At 38.1% G+C, this 15,792-nt stretch overlaps 2 protein-coding genes and 1 non-coding gene across 3 annotated transcripts; 2 read left to right on the top strand and 1 right to left on the bottom strand.

Annotated features, from left to right (window-relative positions):
* Positions 1-6,665: 6,665 nt before the first annotated feature.
* Positions 6,666-11,388, top strand: c21h11orf65 (chromosome 21 C11orf65 homolog). The gene is given in 9 exon segments (XM_063874055.1): positions 6,666-6,694; positions 8,253-8,343; positions 8,420-8,512; positions 8,586-8,639; positions 8,740-8,949; positions 9,263-9,393; positions 9,613-9,783; positions 9,925-9,980; positions 10,532-11,388. Coding segments are annotated over 9 exon segments (903 nt in total). The 3' UTR covers positions 10,600-11,388.
* trnac-gca (transfer RNA cysteine (anticodon GCA)) lies at positions 11,279-11,350 on the bottom strand. Its single transcript has one exon. It is a non-coding gene; the product is annotated as a tRNA-Cys (tRNA).
* Positions 11,389-11,506: 118 nt separating the features above from the next.
* pomp (proteasome maturation protein) lies at positions 11,507-13,563 on the top strand. Its single transcript, XM_063874106.1, has 6 exons — positions 11,507-11,619; positions 11,935-12,032; positions 12,542-12,602; positions 12,826-12,927; positions 13,050-13,143; positions 13,236-13,563. The coding sequence occupies exons 1-6, from the start codon at positions 11,557-11,559 to the stop codon at positions 13,301-13,303; spliced, it is 486 nt and encodes a 161-aa protein (XP_063730176.1). The 5' UTR covers positions 11,507-11,556; the 3' UTR covers positions 13,304-13,563.
* Positions 13,564-15,792: the final 2,229 nt, after the last annotated feature.

Below are 15,792 nucleotides of genomic sequence, written 5' to 3'. Positions count from 1 at the left end.
GTGTGTGTGTGTGTGTGTGTGTGTGTGTGTGTGTGTGTGTTCTGGATATCAGTACAAGTTAAGTAATTCTCTATAAGGGGAAGGCCAATGGAGTAAAGCTGTAGAAGGAGGAAGCACCTGTTCTCTCCACACACACACACACACACACACACACACACACACACACACACACACACACACACACACACACACACACACACACACACACACACACACACACACACACACACACACACACACACACACACACACACGTTGTTGCTGCTGAACAATCCGACTTAGAAGGGTTTCATTAGTCTGAGAAATGTGGTAAATAGCAAAACCCCAACAGGCTTTCAGTGGCATTGGGGGGGCCCGGGGAAATCAAGGCAACTCCAAATTCAGGTGCAAAGCTTGACTGCTCTTGAGTGCAAGTAACTAAATCCCTTCCAGTCTATGCAGAGTTGTTCTACAGCTGATGTTATATTGAGCAAAGGAAAGACACATTTCTTTTCAGGGAGCATGGAAGAAAACACAGTCATTTCTTATACTCAAGCTAAGATTGGCTTTTGTGTTGGCCCTAAGTAAACAGTTTCCATCTTTCTTAAAGACCTGGTAAAACTTTTCCTCGCTGTCAATGAGGCTCCCAAAATCGATATGTAAGTAATCAGCCTGCCACTTGCGACTGTTTGAACCTTGCTACTGTTTTCTTAGCCAACTTGAGCTCGTCCATTGCTTGCTTGCTAGGAATGTGTTGTAAAGGTGGAGGCTCCTAGTACAAACCATAATGAACAGTGCACATACAAAACACACCAAGCTAACAATGAAAAATGGTTAACAAGTTCAAGCTTGTTCACACAATGTGTATGCTGAATAAAAGGATATATGGGTTTTTGATTTATTTATTAAACCATCAATAAGTCAATATGATCAGGGAGTCTTTATTTTGGGCGTCCTCTTAAATCAATTATAAGTACCAGAGCAAACGCAGCACTCTTAGACAGGCTTCTTGTGGTTTGTGATGTTTGTGTGCTATTTTCAGTGTGTCTGTGTGGTTGTGCAATCAACCCTCTTTATGTGGACAAAAAAAAACTTTATACTGATTGAATACACCTCCGCCTGACACACACACACCTTCCAACATGATTGCATACTTCTAGAAATAGTTTTGCAAGCTGTGATCACAATGATATAAGCATTAAATACATATTATAACAGACAGGAATGAAAGTAGCAGAGAGCCAGTGTCAGCTTGGGGTCCAGCTTCTGGCTGTCAGTTGGAGCTATTACACAGCAGATAGCATCTTTAATTAGTCCTCTAAAAGAATAGAGACATGGATCTCCCTGTCCATAATCTGTGTTTAATTGGACTGGTTGGTATTGTTTTAGCTGGACTACTCAACACCAACATTATTATCCAAAGTGTCTGTCATAAACAAGCCAACTTTTTAGATATATTTTGAGATAATCTAGACATTAAGTGCTCTCGCTCTTAGCCTTAACACATATTTAAACTATAGATAAAATATACACAAATCAAGATATCATTATTTACAACATTTCAGATAATCTCACGTCATTGGATTTTATTAAAGGGATAAAACTGCATTTCAAGATCTGTGATAGGACTGATACAATTAATTAAAACATTTAGGAACTCCGACTCTGGAGGGAACTTTGGGATTTTAGTCTTTCCATTTACATGCACAAAAACCTATATAACACCCTAGAGGAAAGGGGAAACCCCAAAACGCATAACAGGGCCCTTTAAGTTAAGCTGATGCAGTTGTATGTGTCCATACTACTACACCCAAAAGGTAAGGCCAGTTGAGCCCAATATAACTATCCAGTTCATGTTCAGTATACTCTGTTATTGAGATGTTTTAAGGCGCTTTTAACCTTTAATCCAGTTGGATTTCTGCATTTGTACCACTCACAAGTGTCAAACATGTTTGAACAGCCTGCTCTGGATCTGGATCTCTTTGGAGAGCAACACATTCTTTCTTTCATCAGATGGACAGCCTGATGAAAACCAGAATGGGTCGCTAAGTTGTTCAGAGAGGGAGCGCTGGATATCAGGCAAAGATAACAACGGGTTAGAGAGCAAACAGACAGATGGAGGAAGTGCAGATACAGTAGGTAAAGATTGACTCTTAGCAGCTAATGGCTTCCTCTGAAAGCACTTTCAAAGGAAGCTATTAAATATAGAGCCCAAGAAGGGAAAATAAAAGGTAAATAAGGAAAAAAGCCAAATTAGTGTTTGCTCACTTAGTCTATTTAATCTGAGATGAAATGAGGAGCTAAAATAATATGAGCAAAGCTGTTAAAACAGTGGCATTAATTTGACTTGCATGTTGCTTCAAACCACAGATATACACCGTACTGCCACTCTCAGAGGACAGGAAGTTAGGAGGATAAAGACATGCAAGGAAAAAGAGAAAATGAACAGACTGTGCACGAGAGTCAGAGATATTAGAGACGATGGATCAAAGATGAAAAAGTACAAAAAAGCAAACAATGGAGCCGGTGAGGAAGCGAGGGAATAAAAGGACAAAGTCAAGATCTTACTGTAAGTGCTCCGCCTCCGCCCTCCTGAGTCTATTATTAGTTTTATTGGAAGACGCTTGGTTTATTGTCCACATATTGATTTAAGAGTGTAAGGGCGGAGTGACTTTAATGAAGTACAGGGCATTGTTCTCTATATCTCTGCTACATCTTAAAGGTCAGTACCTACAGAAGCATGTCGTTCTTGTCCTTTTGATGTACAGTCCAACACTGGAGGAAACCCGAAAACATATATAATAGAATATTAAGTTAAACAACAAGACAAGCGTTCAACCAAGCTTGTCATGCTTATTGGAAACTATATTATTCTGTCCATAATAGTTGTTGCAGCCAAATCTCAATGGGTCACTGAGTCAATAAAAATCTACCCTGGAGCTATCTGTCCCTTGCAGATGCACTTGTTTATAGGGTAACTCTTAACTTCTGATCAATAAAGGCTGAAAACAAGCACAATGGAAGAATGCAAAAGTAGTTCTGAATTTTTAAAAATCAAATCCTTCACATTCTTTTTGAAGAAAATACCTACTTAATTGCTTTTTTGAAATTTCACATTTCATATGAGCTGTGTGTTCATCCTTTGAAAGCATTTGAGCGACTAGTACATTTGTTTGCAGATGCCTCTCCTATTATAGCCCACAGATCCATGGCTACCTTTATGTTTATCAATCAATAACAATGCCACACATTATCTTCGCACATTACACAATGCTCTTGTTCATAGAAGTTGTTCTGAAAGAAGGGACCAATGTGAGTTATTAAGCAGAATTAAAAAAGGGATCTGCATTCACCTGTAGTGTGAAGGCTCCTGCTGGTGAGTAATTTATAATTGAATGCGGGCATCACTAAGGACTCTTTAATAATAAATGAAGCCTCCATGATCTTGTTCAGACTTGTAATTGGTGTCGGAGGCAACAACCTGGAAGTGTCTCTATGTTTGAGTGTGTTCACGCTTGTGTGTGGCCACATGTGTAATTAAAGTTTCCATTTATAAACCCTACGAAGTTTCAAGAGTAAATAAGAACGTAGCTGCTGACTCGCTCTCACACTTTGGGGATGATGAGACAGGAAACTTTTGCTCCATCACCACACTGCATGCAGCACTGAGTCATGGTCCTCCACTGTGTTTTTTTACAGAGAGCTTGTAACCACCAGGAGTTACAATGAGCGTGTGCAGAAAACAGTGGAGTGTGTGACGACTGTGATTTTGGATGTAGCTTGTCTTAATCTGCAGGTCACATGGTCGCTCCTTATGAGCATCCTCTGAATATATTCTACCTGTTTAATGTCATATAAACGATAATATTTCAGTAAGTTTTTGTGTATGATTTGCTTTTAATTCTGCAGGTCTTTATCTTGTATATCCTCAGATTACCACCCATCATTTTACACATGTAATATTTCATTGATTTCAAACTGGATGTTATTTGATGTACACTTTTTATTTTTAAATTAGGTCTACTCAACCTTGAATTCATATTGTAACCTTTAACAGAAGCTGTTGTTTCAACCATTTATCCGTTCATTTGAGGGTGTTTGAATTAAGCATTTGGTGTTACAGCTGATTCTGGCTGGTGAGGGTTCTGTGCAGTCAGTCTATTATAACTGCTAATTTAAGGTCAGGTACCAAAATAACTTAACAAACAAGAAACCCCTAATGCAGCAACAATAGAACTAAATACAAACAGAGATACAATGGAGAACAGTTTCATTGCAAATGGAGTAAAGGTGTGTCTTTGGAAAGATAAATATGATTTCCTCACACACTTTGTTTCAAAAGAAGAGAAAGTGCAGTCGCCTTTATTCTTATTACTGGCCTGACCTATCAAAAGGGTTGCTTGGGGATATAAGGCTCATAGAAAGTTAAAAGGTCAACAATAAATCTAGGGGCTAGGCTTTTATGTGCTTGAAAGCCGATTATTAAAATCTTAAATCAATGCTAAATAATAGAGAATATATGCTTACACTGGGGTACCATGGTTTCTGGGTTTAGTGCCAGTTAATATTCACGCTGCAGCATATTGAACAAGCTGCCGGTGTGAGATTTATTTTCTCATTGAGGCAGGTAGCGAGAGATGTAAAAGTCTAAGCAAGACAAAATAAATGCATGATTTCTCTTCTCTAAATCAGCATGGGATTAGAAAGACTTCATTTATGAAACATTTCTGAGCAGAAACATATTGCCCAAAACCCCAAATAACAAATTAGCCTCAAGTAGCTTTACAATTTGTTCAGCATCTGTCCTTAACACTTTTGGTAGCTGTTTATGGTAAATATAATCAAAATGCTCCTCAAGCAAAACATTTCTCATTTGCTTTGTTTATTTTGCTCCAACTGGAACCTGTGTAAAAAATATGAAATCTTAGATTGATGGATAGATAAGTCATTGCATCATCATCTGAATACACTGTACAAATATGAACTTATATTTGGTCATCTATATAATTAAACATCTTCTTGTAACTCTGATGTCTTCCCAGATGTCTTTACACCTTTGTGTTGTTTAAAGCATAAACAGCTACCCCCTTTTTGTGAATGGCACAAGATGCCCTGCAGTAGAAAAGAACAATGCCCAAGAAATCCAAGGAGGAAACACCACAGCTGTATGGCCGATGAGCTGTGCATAGCTGAGAAGCTAATCAGTGACTCTCAGGCTAAATGCGGCACACCTAGTTAATATGCAGAGTTGATATGATTCCATGGTCATGGTGTGAATATGAATTGTGCCTTTGTGTTATAAACAAGGACACGACAAATTCATCTTCCTGTTTTTATATGTGCCAGTGACAGGTCAAGGGCAGCATACCACAATGACATCCATCAATCAATCAGAATATATGTTTTCTTTCCTCACACATCCATGATTTTTATTCTGCTGCGAACGGCTCAATGGGGACCGGTGAGGCTGGGAATTGATGAATCTTGGATTAAAGTGTGTGCAGATAACACAAATCTTATCAACTCTTCCTCCATCAGCTCAGATATTATCAGGTGATTTGGAAAAAAAAATCCTCCTTCTCTTTTCATCAGGTCCCTGCACTCGTTCAGAAGGGGTTGGTGTTTGTGGCTTGCCGTTTCTCTCGGCAGCCAGACAAGTAAAAAAAATTACTAGAGCTGTGATTTCTAACAATAATGAACAGAACAGGACTGTCGGCCAACCTAAAATGAAAAGCCAATTTAATTTCACACTCATTTCACTGCTTATCAAAACTGATTTGTCTCACACACTCCAAAATGTATTGTGTGGTGGGTAATTGACAATAGCTTGCTTATCCTCTTCTGCCTTCACGACACATTTTGGCAGCCAAACCCAGGCAGTCAAGCCAACAAGAGATTTAGAAAGCTAAATTTAGTCCTCAAAAAGTTGGATTTTGAGGGTATTTAGACATATAATAGTTCCACTATGCTGCAAGTCTGGGAATATTTAAATACAAATGACTGTCCTTGTTAAAGGTCAAGATGACACAGCATTTGCCCTGGAGGAAATAAACAGGCTGAAAGAAAAGGCTGCTTTGAAGAAAACTCGACGGAGTTTTGAACATGCCCAAAGGCTTTAGTTAGGAAATGCATCCTGCAGATATTTACATAATGGACATCTGTCTAGTTAGCAATTCATATCAGCAACTATTTTGGTTCTGAATTATGAGCACAATTTGTTTGGGAAGCACACAGGTCTATCAGATGGGTTATCTGTGAGAAACAAACATGTATATTTGCATATCCAGCAGCTCATAAATACAGAGAGCTTCATACTGGGTTTTTTCTTCTTCTGATTTAAGTGTTGTGTGAAACTGTCACAGCTGAGGGCGCTGAAATTGAAATTGAAGGTTTTATTTTTGTGTCTGACTAGATTTCGTTTTTTTAACTTGGATTTGGCATGCATGCTATTGGTGACAAGTTAGTGACTGGCCTTGTAACATTTAATCAACTGAAAACATGAAGCACCAGGAAAACGGGCATGGTGTCATGAGAGTTAAATAAATGTTTGTGTTATTTTATTTCCCCAGGACCTTTAATTGCACCAGTGCCTTTTGAGAATGAAAATGAAAGAAACCATGTTCCTCGTGTGAAGACTTTACTTTATGTAAATGCATACGTTTCATTACTCTGAGACTTGAAGGCAGATGCCAAAGCAAAGTCTAACGGCAAACAGGTAACATTACATTTTAATTTGCATGCACCTGCCCATAGTATTTCTCTCAGAAGTAATCAGTAAATTGTTTTAATAAATAATGTCTTTTTACAATAAATTGTGTTGTTTGGCAAAGGTTTGTGCAATGTGTTCTTTCTTTTTGCTAACAGAGTTTAGTGTGAGTAAATACATTCAGGCCTCATAGATACACTATGATAGTTTAGGATTCTATCTTTAAAAACCATACATTTTGGTCGTATTGAGCAGCATTCCTATTAATATCACAAGGTGAGTGACCTACGTTTATTTTTAGTATTTTGGAAGTCTTCGCTGCTGCAGGTGTTTTATCAAGCTAACCGTAACAACCCTTTAGGTTTGAAAGTCTATCCTGCTTTAGCCACTTGTTGCTAGGTAGCCTGATGAAAGGATCTGTCGACTCGCGTTAGCATTTAGCTTGAACTAGCTAGTTAGCTTTTTAACCTTAGGCATTCATTCCAGTACAGAGGAAGTTATGTGGTAGGAATATTTTCTTGTTGTACATCTTGAGTGTGAATGCAAAATAACAACGTTTTATTCACGTTGTTAAATCTAGCATTATCAAATCATTTGTTATTATATATGTTAGGCTATTGTGTAGCCTGTGTTTTATAACCGGTAGCTAGCATAGGGTACTCTCAACAGCTTGTATTTAATAATAATTATTAATTACAATTAAAGTTCTGCTTTCAAAATCAGGGCTACAACAGTTGTATAGGCAACATCTAATTCCATGATATCTCATTATTTTGCTGTATGGGTGCAATAATTATAAGGAAGCACTATAAGGCTGTAAAAAGGTGAGGTGGGGGTCATTTTGCTAACTTTACTGGGTAGTTTTATAACCAATAAATGATTATTTTCTATAAAATGATCAAGTTTGATACGTTTAAAAAAAAAGTGATATAATGACCAACTGTAGTTAATACAAGCTGTAGAATAGAAAGTATGCTATTTCCCTCTGAAGTGTACTTGAGCTAACGTGTAGCGGATAATGATTCGTACTGCACTAATATATACAATACTTAAATAAAAAAGGCACCTGCTGTAACGCCATCTGCTGTTTAAATTAAGTAAGGACTACCAATGCTTAATTTATAGTGTATATCTAACATACTGTAATACAACACCTATTGGTGAACATGGCTTTGTTTCCAGCAATTTGCCATTGATGTGTTCTCATTTGCATCTGTTTTTCTTTCTGTCTTCTCCCTTTTATGTATGTTTCTTTTGCCCTCCTGTTCCCCTTACAGCTTTGTATTCACATCCACCCAGATAAGGTCAACACGAGTTTGCTTCTGTGACTGATGATGACGGCTAGATTAAACAGAATAAAATCATTTATGCTAAAACCCTCCCAGTGCTTATGTGATGGTTTCACTATATAATATTTAAACATGTTCAGAAATCATCTCCATATCAGGAGCAACAGTGCTGTATCTATCCTTACAAGAAATATTGTTCATAGTTTCATCTCATTGCACCTGACCTCTACTCATCTACGTGTCCTTTTCTCTCTTCACATATCTCAATATGCCTCCAGCTCTCAGGACGAGGGTTCCCAGGAGCCCCAACAGGAGACCCTGCAGCAGATAGCAGCCACAATCATCCAGAAGGCCTGGAGAAGATATGTGGTGGGCTTACACACACTTCACAAAAATAAAAGCAAACAAGCAATAACTTTAACTGTTTTTCCGATCCAAACTGTAGTGCAGAGAGGTGTTCAAGTATGTCAAAGAGCTTATCAGCGACTGCAACCAGCGGGATCCCAAGAAGATCCTAAAATTGGTCAATCCAAGAGAGGTAACAGAAATGATATTCTCCATAAAATGTAAAAAAAGAAATAAAATAGTGAGATTACATTTTCCTGTGGCAGGCAGAGTTGCTGGATGCTGCCGCTGGCGTGTTCATCAGATTTCGACTTGGAGGGGTAGGAGTCACATAATGAAAAAGTGTTAAATCCCCTACTGTATGTATATGTGCTAATCCAGACATACCTGATAACATTTAGCTAATCCTTTTTCCTCAAGCTTACCTTTCCACCCAGCATCTATTACAAGATCTACACCCATCGACCCATTACTGACATGTGTGCCACTAGCCCAAAAGACTACACCCAGCCAGACCTGAAGAAGCCTGTGGCTCAACTGAATAAAAAAACCCAGCCTCTTAAGCAGGAGGACCGATCGGGATGGTACCGACGCTTAGAGAACAACTGCTGGAGGCTCTTCTGTAGCAAGGTGAAGAGTGTGTCAGAGGAAGTTATCTGTTCTGCCTGTTATTTATCAGGAAACAAAAGTAAGCACCACAGATGCAAGGTTTTATTTTCATTTTGTGGCTTGAAAAAACAAAACCAAAAAACAGCCACAAAAGGCATTTTATGTCAGCATTTTGCCTTGATCATGCCAGGGTAGTTTAATAATTTAAAACAACTTGGAAGGAGAACCACCTGTCATGTAATCTACGTAACAGAAAGATGTTCAGATTTGAGTTCAACAGTTAACCACTAAAAGCTGATGCCAGTGTTTTTGTGTTTCCTTTCCTATCTAATAGGTGGTGTCCAAGAGTGAGCCTGTAGAGATCGGCACTAACAAGGAAATGGAATTTCACTATTCCAAGTTGCAGCGGCAACAGGATGTAGACATGTGGAGGAAAAAGAGGAAAATAGAATGGCTGAAGCACATGTGAGTTTTATGTATTTGTCTAAAGCAGCTCTTAATTTTGAGTCAAAGCTAAGAATCAGTTTTCCATAGACACATTCCTGTTGACTTTTGAAAACCCTTAACAAAAACCATTGTCTTTGTAAGTGCTATATTGAAAGATGTGGGACTTTAATTGAAAACATGAACAAAATAAAAGTCTAAGGCATGGTTATGCGTATCACCTCTGTGACTTGCATACAGGTATAACCAGGGTCGTCTGCAGACTCACCCGGTGCATCGACACATGGCTGCACTGGTAGAGAACTCAGCACAGGAAGTGATGGAAACCATTAAGGAGAAAGGGGATGATGAGATACTGGAGTGGGAGCTGGATGAGCTGCTGGCCTGGACCAACACTCTGAACTATGAGGAGTAAGATCCTCTGATCCACTGTAAAATTCTGTAGTAAACTGCAAATGTTTGTGACATTCTGTTGCTTCCTCTTGAAAATACTGCTTTTCATTTGAAACTATTTAATTATTTGTAAGAAATAAATGATTTTTGCCTGTGCAGGTACATGCAGGATTGGAGAGGATTGGCCTGCAGTGACTCCTCTGAGCAAAGCAAAGGTAAATATGTTGTGCTTTTACTTGTTTAGCTACTTATTTAATGCCTCATAGCAGAGGTTTGGAAAGCGAGCAGGTGGTCTCTCCAAGGGGGGCTCCAAGCAGTTTCAGGGGAGGTTCACTGACTTAAAGTTAAAAATAAATACTACCTTAGTTACATTTTTTTTACTGTTTTCCAGAAACTCTTGAAGACAGACCTCTTTTTATGATTTGTAGAAATTATGCCAGACAGAGTTATAACGCTGTCTTGAAAACGAATAAGCAAGTCCCAAAAGAGGTAAACTACGGGGAAAGGGGAAGCCTTTTTCTAATCTTTGTCACATTGGAAATGTTGTTATGTTCTATGCTGTAACGCCATCTGCTGTTTAAATTAAGTAAGGACTACCAATGCTTAATTTATAGTGTATGTCTAACATACATTAATACAACACCTATTGGTGAACATGGCTTTGTTTCCAGCAATTTGCCATTGATGTGTTCTCATTTGCATCTGTTTTTCTTTCTGTCTTCTCCCTTTTATGTATGTTTCTTTTGCCCTCCTGTTCCCCTTACAGCTTTGTATTCACATCCACCCAGATAAGGTCAACACGAGTTTGCTTCTGTGACTGCTGATGACGGCTAGATTAAACAGAATAAAATCATTTATGCTAAAACCCTCCCAGTGCTTATGTGATGGTTTCACTATATAATATTTAAACATGTTCAGAAATCATCTCCATATCAGGAGCAACAGTGCTGTATCTAAAAGCAGGGACACAAACCAGTGTAATTATAAATTCCTGAGAGACTTATTATTCATGCAATCAAGTTATTATCAATGCAATATTAACTTTAGAAAAATGTGATCAATGTGATTAGCTTATGTTGATTTGTGCTATAACAGCAGTTAATTGACGATATTCCTCCTGTGACCCGAAATCAACATTCTATTATCGAATATCTGTGATGTCGAACTGTATCAAGACAGCTCAAGACGTCTGGCTGCATCCACAGAATGGATGGATCTTACAATATGATAAAAAGGGAGGAGTTGCTCCCAATATCATGGGGGGGGCTAACCCTACCTCAATCAATAAGATATTGTTTTTCTACTAACATTATGACATTTATTAGATGTCATCAAGTCTCATCAAATGATGACCGTTGGTCTATTACTGAGTCCCAGCTATGAATGTTAGGAGTGTATGATGAGGATCATTTTAAAATAAAGGATTGTGATGGATCGATTTCACAAATGTGGAATGTGTCTGTCTACCTTTCTCTCTCAATGTGTTTAACATACAAACATATCGCTCGAAAAGAGGGGGCACCCGGATTTGAACCGGGGACCTCTTGATCTGCAGTCAAATGCTCTACCACTGAGCTATACCCCCATTCGTTAACATGTTGACGTGGTCCTTTTTTAAAGATGTTAAAGACTTTGACGTTTGCTGTATTATTGAGGTATGGTGGACCTATCATTCATAACAAAAATGTTAAAAACAAATCAACTACGCATACTGTGCGCGAATGTAAGAAATAAGGTTTTTTTTGTATTAGTGAAATGTACACAGCGTTGGCTTGAACCGGATGTGTCGTAATGAAAACGGGACCGGATATTCGAGTGTGTTCAACAGAAAGTGGAAGAAACGGAATCACAATGGTATGGTTACAGTCTTATATCTTGTAACATGACTTATTCTATCGTTACCATATTTACTTTAAAGTTATTATTATCTATAGTTACACGCATATTTATTTCAGCTGTCCACATCTTGGATTCTATCCTTGAATCATCTGAATCCATTTACGTTGTGAATTTGATTAGTCACTCGAGCTAATGCTAGTTAGCTGTTAGCTAACTACGAGGCTCCCTAATTTAGATAAGGATGATTTTAGCTTTTGGACTTGTAACTTCGCTCTTCTTACTAGATATTACAACTTGTAAACGGTGAATGTGAATATTTTTTTGTTACAGAATACACGAGGACTCCGCTCTCAGCTGAAAGACAGCGTACCTGTGGCAGGCTTGTGTCCACAGGGAGCTTATGGTGTGCAGGACTCTCTGCGTAGTGGGTAAGACATTGCCACAAATAATATTGCTGTGAAGTAACCTAATGCTTTATATATGAACCGTCTTCTACCATGTTTGCACACACTTGGTTAAATTGTCCGGTTTTAGTTGTAGTTGTTGACACTTAATTGACATGGATGATTGTCAAATCACGATTGCACTTCTCACTTTGTTTTGATGTAAATATTATTGTCCATCCATCCATCTACTGCTGCTTATCAGAATATTTAAACATTATAATTAATTAAATAGTATTGTACACTTATTTAATTACATGTCGAAACTCTAAAATATATCATTTCCTCAATATTGGGTAGTTTGTACCTGATAATGAATCCCATCCTGCCATCACAGTTATTTGTCTGACAACTTTCTCTAGTTGAAAATAATTGAAATAATGTGGTTTTTTTTTTGGGTCATAGCTTATAGTAGTACCAGCTCTTAAACCACAGTACATTAACATTATATTGAATGTGTCCTGGTCTTTGTGTTTCTTTTTTTTGCAACACAGATTTACCAGCGTGAAGAATGAGCTCCTTCCAAGCCACCCGCTGGAGCTGTCCGAGAAAAATGTGAGTAATCTTAAGAAAAGTAAGCACAGTATATTTTATTCATGGTGTTTTGACAAAATGTTGTTGATTTACACTATCTTTACTTCTAAAATAGAACACCAAAAGCCATATATTACTTGTTATAGCCAGATCAGTAGCAGTAAGAACCAGAAAACATTTTAATGTTGGGAAATGTCCTTGTTGTCCCAATTACTGAACATTTTTGTGTTTCTGTGGTGTGTAGTTCATGCTGAACCAGGACAAGATGAACTTCTCTTCACTCAGAAACATCCAGGGTCTTCATGCTCCACTTAAACTACAGATGGAGTACAGGGCAGCTAGACAGGTACCACACGCTGCATGTTCCTACTCCCAAATCCTGACTGTTGATTTCTTGCTTTCTCCTCACCCTGTTCATTGTTTTAAAAACTCTCCATAACTCTTGATGTCTGTCCCTTTTCCTTACAGATCCAGCGTCTGCCGTTCTTACAGAGTTCAAACCTGGCTCTAGATACGCTGCGAGGAAGTGATGAGTCCATCGGCTTTGAGGACATCCTCAACGGTGAGAACCTCACCCCTTCATCTTCACACAGCCATTCACACAACTTTCTGAATAAGATATTTAACCTGTGTTTGTATCCTGTTCCCCTGCAGATCCAACCCAGAGTGAAATGATGGGCGAGCCACACATGATGGTGGAATACAAACTGGGAATGTTGTAAAAGATGATGGACATGCATATTACACAGCTACATGCATAGATTTAGGTTTATTATTTGTCTGCATACATTTGTTTAATGGGTTGAGGATTGAGTTGGTCATCTTTTGGGAAAGAAAAGGGTTTGATGGGGTTGTGTGAGTGTTGGGTCACCCTGTAAATCAGATATATCTGGAGTTTTAAACAGTCATTCAGCCAAGCATTCAGTGCTGCTTTTGTATGATTCCAATCCAATTGTTATTTCTAATAAACATCATAACTTTCCTCATGTGATGTGTTGGGTTCATTTGACTAATTGTCTAACTTGCAAGACAATAACAATCGTTCATGTCCAAGTATTCTATCACACATTCTGAAAGTGTTCATCAGGTCACAGGATGTTGTGTGTATTCTTTAAACAACTGCTATTCTTCAGTTTTGGGTTGTCTTTAAAGATAATCTGACCTTATTTCATAGATGTCTGCTGTTTGATACCAATTATGCTGCACTGCAACACTTAACACTACTCCTGTGTTACGCTCTACTTTAAATGTACAGTGGTAAACTGTCATATGCCCTAAAAATGTGCTACTGGTAAAAAGGAAATGGTGTCCCTATACACATATTTTGGCAATGGAAGGATGCAAATATTGATTTGTCTTTAAGTACATAGTTCTATGATATATCATACTATCCAATGTATGCAGTTTTCTCAGAAAGCATTTTAACCGACCAACCTTTTTAATCTGAGTACATTTAAAAACCATGTAATTGAACTTTTACTGGAGTCCAATGCTGTACTGCTCACCATTGTTGTTTATAATGTATGCTGTTCTATGTTAAGGTGTTTTATCAATGAAATAGCAATAATGTTATTAAAACAAAAGCTAAAACAGTCAAAAGGCTAGTCAAAGGCGGCGGTGAGGGAGGGGAGAGAAGAAACGTAGAGGTTCTGTTACTCACTGTAGCAATCAATTGAAATCTCACCGCCATCGGACCAACCGAAACAAATCTCGATTACGAAGTGTATTTATAGTGCTGTCTAGATATGAGTACTTCAGATATGGTGGGAAATAATTAACACGACGGTCCACAAACGGATGTGAATTATTAGAATATATCAATGCCAATACAATATACACACTTCAGTAAATAAGCTTGAAATTGTCAAAATGTGCAACAAATCCTGCCCTGTAGAGCATGCTGGGAAAATACGTCACAATAGAGAATTTAGCTCTAACTGTTAACAAACCATATTTTCTGATATTAATGTGAACTTTCAACAACAATGTAAGTCTGAACTATGGTGTAAACGCAAAACAAGTACGATAGTCCGGCTGTATTTGAAGATAAAACGGTAAATAGGATGCTAGGCAGGCTGACAGTTGATCAAAGATGAATTAATTGTCAAGAGAAGAATCCGTCTCTAAATCCCAATCGGTCACAGAGCTCCACACTCAATGACATATAACTCCCTGTAAAACAGCAAATAGTACAAAACATAGCAAGTTGTTGCGACTGCTGATACTTTGTTCAATAAGCCATAACGACTTAAGACTTGTTTTGCCCAATTGAAACACTATATAAAGAAGTTATTCGAGGAGCACCACTATATGTCATTACTTTTACAATGAAGAGAAAGGTGGGATTAATACATCAAAGTATGATAAAAAATAAAACCGTTTGGTTATCCTACAGCAAGGCTTAATGTGCACACTGCAGGTTAAATACACATGACATCCATACATGTAATATACTGCTTGATGGTTTTAATAGTGAACCAGTAACATACTTGTTTCAGGCCAAAGTGATGCTGATGAAACTCTGATGAAATGGCATAAAAGGGAGATTTAACCACCCCCTTGGATCTGTCTTGTGTTAAATATATGTGAAACCTCCCCATTGATTAAAAATTCATATAGTATACACTCTCTTGGGAAACGCTGAGTCAGTTATCTCCCAACACAAACAACGTGCATTTTAAAGCTACTTTGATCATGTTAGAAGACAGCCTGGAGAAAATACAACACAACAAACACAGTGTAGCTTGAGCAAAGTGTAAGGGAGAAAGGATTCCTTTTGTTGTGGCATGAGCTACAATTCTAATTAAAAGTAAGGGGCCTGACCTACTTTGGTAAAATGTTAGGCCTGTTATTGGTTTTTGGGGGCTGTGGATTTGGAATAGTTTTATAATTAAAGTTCAGCCTATTTAAATTATTTTATAGGGTATGCTATATTTGTTATGTTAACCTGTCAACATCCAAGTGCACATTTTCAGTGACGTACCCAAGTTGAGTCTAACTATATAGGAACGAAGGAATCTCATCGCGACATCCATGCGACACGTGGCGGATGTATCCCTGCTGCAGACCAAATGGCGTGCAGTTAATTTCACGTTGAATATTAATACGCCTTGATAAACAAGCGACCATCATGTCGTCAGCAGCGGGCCTTGTTGACAGCAGTTCACTAATGCCACTATATGCTAGATAGACTAACGTTACATGCTAACAA

Source organism: Eleginops maclovinus, chromosome 21 (genome assembly GCF_036324505.1).
Source record: "Eleginops maclovinus isolate JMC-PN-2008 ecotype Puerto Natales chromosome 21, JC_Emac_rtc_rv5, whole genome shotgun sequence".
Taxonomy (NCBI): domain Eukaryota; kingdom Metazoa; phylum Chordata; class Actinopteri; order Perciformes; family Eleginopidae; genus Eleginops; species Eleginops maclovinus.
This window is presented reverse-complemented; position numbering and strand designations above follow the sequence as displayed.